Source organism: Aplysia californica, unplaced genomic scaffold (assembly GCF_000002075.1).
Source record: "Aplysia californica isolate F4 #8 unplaced genomic scaffold, AplCal3.0 scaffold00394, whole genome shotgun sequence".
In the NCBI taxonomy this organism is placed as follows: domain Eukaryota; kingdom Metazoa; phylum Mollusca; class Gastropoda; order Aplysiida; family Aplysiidae; genus Aplysia; species Aplysia californica.
The window spans coordinates 306,303-310,746 of NW_004797664.1; the positions used below are offsets into that span (position 1 = coordinate 306,303).

Genomic DNA, 4,444 nt, shown 5'->3' on the forward strand with positions numbered 1-4,444 from the left:
ATCTTATGGTAGGTAAGATCTAACACCTAGCCTTCTAGGATAAGGGCGAAAAATATCGGAGTGTCCCGTTTGCAAGGTGCATGTTAAAGATCCCTTGATGGTCCGAAATTATTGATGAGAGTAATCTTCGGCTGCCACCAGGGTAAAATTCAAAATTCCTACCAAACTAAGCCTTATACATTTGCCAGCGCTGTAAACACTTACCACAACAAACAAACAAAATGTAGAAGGCACAAGAGAAATGAGGACACCGAACAGAAGATGAGAAGAGAACATGGAAACTAGGCACAGAAACAAAACAACTGAGTCAGGCAAAACGCCAAAACATAGACTGTTTTATTGCCGGAAGGCCCGATCGTAGTAACATCCAACCAGTGGAACAATTTACCCGAGGAAGAAGGAGCAATAAAAGTGTGTCTTATGTCTCATGCTATTGAATTATGATAGTAGCAAAGTTCCAGGCGAATGTCATTGGTTTGTGAATCTGGTACGACGTTTTCGGTCCTGTCACCGTTCCTGCTGTTCTCCGTGTCAAAGAGCAGGAACTCCTGGGTAACATCCATGCCATGCACCTTCTGACAGCGGCCGCCGCGACGGTACAAGTAGAAGGGTTGGTATGGGGGTAGGTAGATCTCGTCATCGGGACTACCGTCGTCTCGACAACAGTAGTGAAGATTTGGGTTAGCACCGTGATCGCCGTCAGGAAGATTACCGGAGCTTCTGAACTTCGCCTCTGTGTCTTCGGTATCCCAATAAATCCTGCCTTCCTGAAACCCCGCGGGGCATCCCCCCTTCTTGTTGATGCAGTAGGATCCTTTCGGCCAGTTGGAACCGAACGAGAGAATGGAGGTCTTCACACAGAAATGTTGAGTCACGAAATGATCCCCGTCTTCTCGCGAGAGAACCGGACCGCGCAAGTGGCTGAGCTCCGAGACTTGATCATGGTTTCTGTCCTCGGACTCTGTGTGAGTTTTGGTGAAGCCTTTCTCCCACGTGCTCGCATCGTCCTTGGGGCAGCCGCTAGCGGGCCCCAGCAAGGCGTAACTTCCAGACGGCCAGTGGAGGAGAAAGCCAGTTTCCAGAAAGCCAGTTCCCAGAAAGCCAGTTTCCAGAATTCTTCGATACTTTGACTCTATCATGGCTAGAGTCTCCCTGTGCTCCGCCAACGTTTGCCTAACGGTCTCAGTGAGGGTCTCCAATTGTTCTTTCAAGGCCTTGTTTTCTTCCAGAGCATCAGAGAGGATGTCCGCCTTCCCGACCTCCAGCATTCTGGAGAAGTCTTCTCCCATCAGCTCATTCCCGACCTCCAGAGTCGTGGATCTGATCAGTTCTGCAGACTGGAGATAGAGAAATACAAGAGAGCTCTGTATTGCGCGGACAGATTTGTTGCTTCTGTTTGTTGTTTTTGTTTTTGTTTTTGTTTTTGCTTTAGCTTTTTTTTAGGGGGGGGGGGGAGGGTTGTTGTTGTTTTTCTGTTTTGGTTTGGTTTTGTTTTTCGTATTTTGTTTTTGTTTCTATTTCTGATTTGGTTCTTGTTTTATGGGGGGGGGGGGGGTTATTTCTTTTCTGGAATTGGTTCCTGGTTTTGGGGTCATATTTTCTTTGTTTGACAAATAAAATTCAGTATATATATATATATATATATATATATATATACATACATATATTCCCCCCCCCCCCCTGCTCTGTTCTATCATCTGGTGTTTTTGTGTTTAATAAACACAACAAAATGTGCAGCATTTTGATACATACATACATAAATACATAAATTCGTGAATAAGTAAATACGTAAATAAATAAATCAATCAATCAATCAATCAATCAATCAATCAATCAATCAATCAATCAATCAATCAATCAATCAACCAATCAATAAATAAATCAATCAATCAATCAATATGTCACTTCACTCTTACACAGTTAATTGTTTAGATCATGTTAGTCCTACATTCTTCTGCAGCTCTGTCGAGTCACGAGGTGGGCACCCTTCGTCCCGCTCCCTAGTGGAGTCATCTTTACAGTGTCACCGAAGGTACCGAAAGTTTGCACGAAGTCTCTTACTATTTTGGAGACATTTTCAGTATTAAGTACCTAAACTTCTGGGTCAAGACGAGTAGGTAGAGGGGAATTGATAGAGACACAAATTTTGCCTCCCAAAGCCCCACCCCAGGTCCACGTCACGGGAGGTGGAAACTGGACAAAGTATTGGATTGCTGGGTTCAACGAAGTACGGTGTGGCTTTATGCCACTGAGGCTTCACGCTAGCCATGAAGGAGAACCCGGGTCACGCTAGCCATGAAGGAGAACCCGGGTCACCCCGAAAGGTTGCAGGCTAACGAGGCTCTAGTGAAACTGTGACAGGCCTAGCAAGTCTGCAGCGGATTATTTATTTCTAAAAAAAAACAATGAAAGAAAGAAACGGACTGACACAGACGGCCGATAGAACAAAAACAACTGATGCAAGATCAATCCCAAACATCACCTTAGATACAGATCACCGACCAGTGATGATGACGAGTAAAGAGAAAAAAACCCAGGCGAAAATAGAAGAAGAAACATTAAGAGAAAAGTAATTTACGAAAACTCAATGAAGAGGGCAATGTGGTGAAAGTTGAGGACGAGATCACAAAGAGACTAGAACACCAAGACACCAGTTCGATGAATGTTGAAGAAACATGGACTCTCTTTAAAAACTTGTTAACAGAAACGCTGATTAAATTATGTGGAAAGAAGAGAATTGGGAGAGGATACATTTAAGAAACCCCATGGTGGAATAACGATGTTAAAAAGGCCATTTAAAGAAACGAAGAAACTTTTTCAGAAATGAATAGATTCCAAGGACGAAAATGACTACATGCAATACAGACTAGCAAGAAGGAACTGCAAAAGAGTTGTTACAGCATCAAAAAATGAATCTTGGACAAAATATGGAGAACACCTAAGCGCAATGTGCCATAAATCACCACGTGAATTTTACAGAAGTGTAAAATCAACGAGGCTCAGAGAACAACCGCACGACCCAACAGCTATAATTAATGACAAAACAGGAACTCCCATTATCGACAGCTCCAAAATTAAATCTAGATGGAGGGAATATTTCTCAGAACTCTTGAACACCACTCAAAAGCAAACAAACAAAGAATTCCAACCAAGTCACCCAGTGGGAAAAGAACCAACCATCCTACCACCAGAGGTCAGACAAGCAGTTAAAACCAGCCCAACAAACAGAAGCACAGGAATAGATGAGCTCACCACGGAGACCATCTTAGCATGTGGTGAAACTGGAATAACTTGGCTCACAAAAATCTTCCAGAAAGCATGGACAGAAAGGAAAGTTCCCGGCGACTGGCAAAAAGCGGTCATAGTATCAATCTGGAAGAAGAAAGGCAGTAAAAGAGACTGTGGAATGTATAGAGGCATTTCACTGCTAAGCCATGTGGGCAAGATGTTGGCCAAAATATTGGAATGGCGAACTAGAGGCAAAGTTAAACAATTTCTGAGTGAGGCACAAATGGGATTTAGAATGTGAAGAGGATGCACCGACGCAAAAAGTTTGCCCTACGACAAATGTGCGAAAAGGTAATAGAACACAACAGGGAACTAAATATAGTATTTGTCGACCAGGAGAAAGCGTTCGACAAAGTGAACAAAAACAAGCTGTGGAAAGAACTCGAAAACTACACTGTAAGAGGCCAACTTCTAGATAAAATCCGTGCATTTAACGAGAACACCATAAGTACAGGAAGAACGTCAGTGGGACTCAAAGAATGGTTTGAAATAACAACCGGAGTAAGACAAGGTTGTGTCCTATCACCACTACTATTTATCATATATATGGATAGAATTACAGAAGATGCCAACACAGAACCAGACGCCCTAAATGAAATACTCTTCGCTGATGGCCAACGCCTGGCACACAAAGATGAACGAAGTCTCCAACACCACACCACCAGATTAAACGAAGAATGTAACAACTACGACATGAAGATCAACGTCAATAAAACAGAGACAATGAAAGTAAGTAGAAAGCCAGAACCACTCAGGATACACATCAACAACAACAGTCTCAGACAGTCCAAGAATTTAAGTACCTCGGAAGCATATTCATCAAGGATGGGCGACTGAACAGAAAAATTGAAACACGAGTACAAAAGGCCAATAAGTTAGTTACCAACTTACTCCGCAACTGAAATATCCTAACATCCCCATGACAACAAAACTCAAAATGATCAGCACCATATTCACCCCAACACTCACCTAGCAATGCCAAACATGGACCACGAACAAGACATTAGAGCAAAGAATTACAACATGTGAAATGCGATGCCTTAGAAAAGCAGTAAACAAGACCAGGCGAGACAAAATTAGAAACTCAGTAATCCAAGAAATGGTGGGCACAAATGATGTCATGCATCACATCCAACACCATAGAATCAAATGGTTC

The 4,444-nt window shown here is 42.8% G+C and overlaps 1 protein-coding gene across 1 annotated transcript in view; it reads right to left on the reverse strand.

Annotated features, from left to right (window-relative positions):
- Positions 1-306: 306 nt before the first annotated feature.
- Positions 307-4,444, reverse strand: part of LOC101854591 — a 20,900-nt gene continuing 16,762 nt past the window's right edge. The window contains exon 4 of the mRNA XM_005103878.2: positions 307-1,337. Within this exon, the coding sequence (XP_005103935.1) occupies positions 426-1,337 (912 nt within the window). The 3' untranslated portion in view covers positions 307-425. The remainder of the gene's footprint in view (positions 1,338-4,444) is intronic.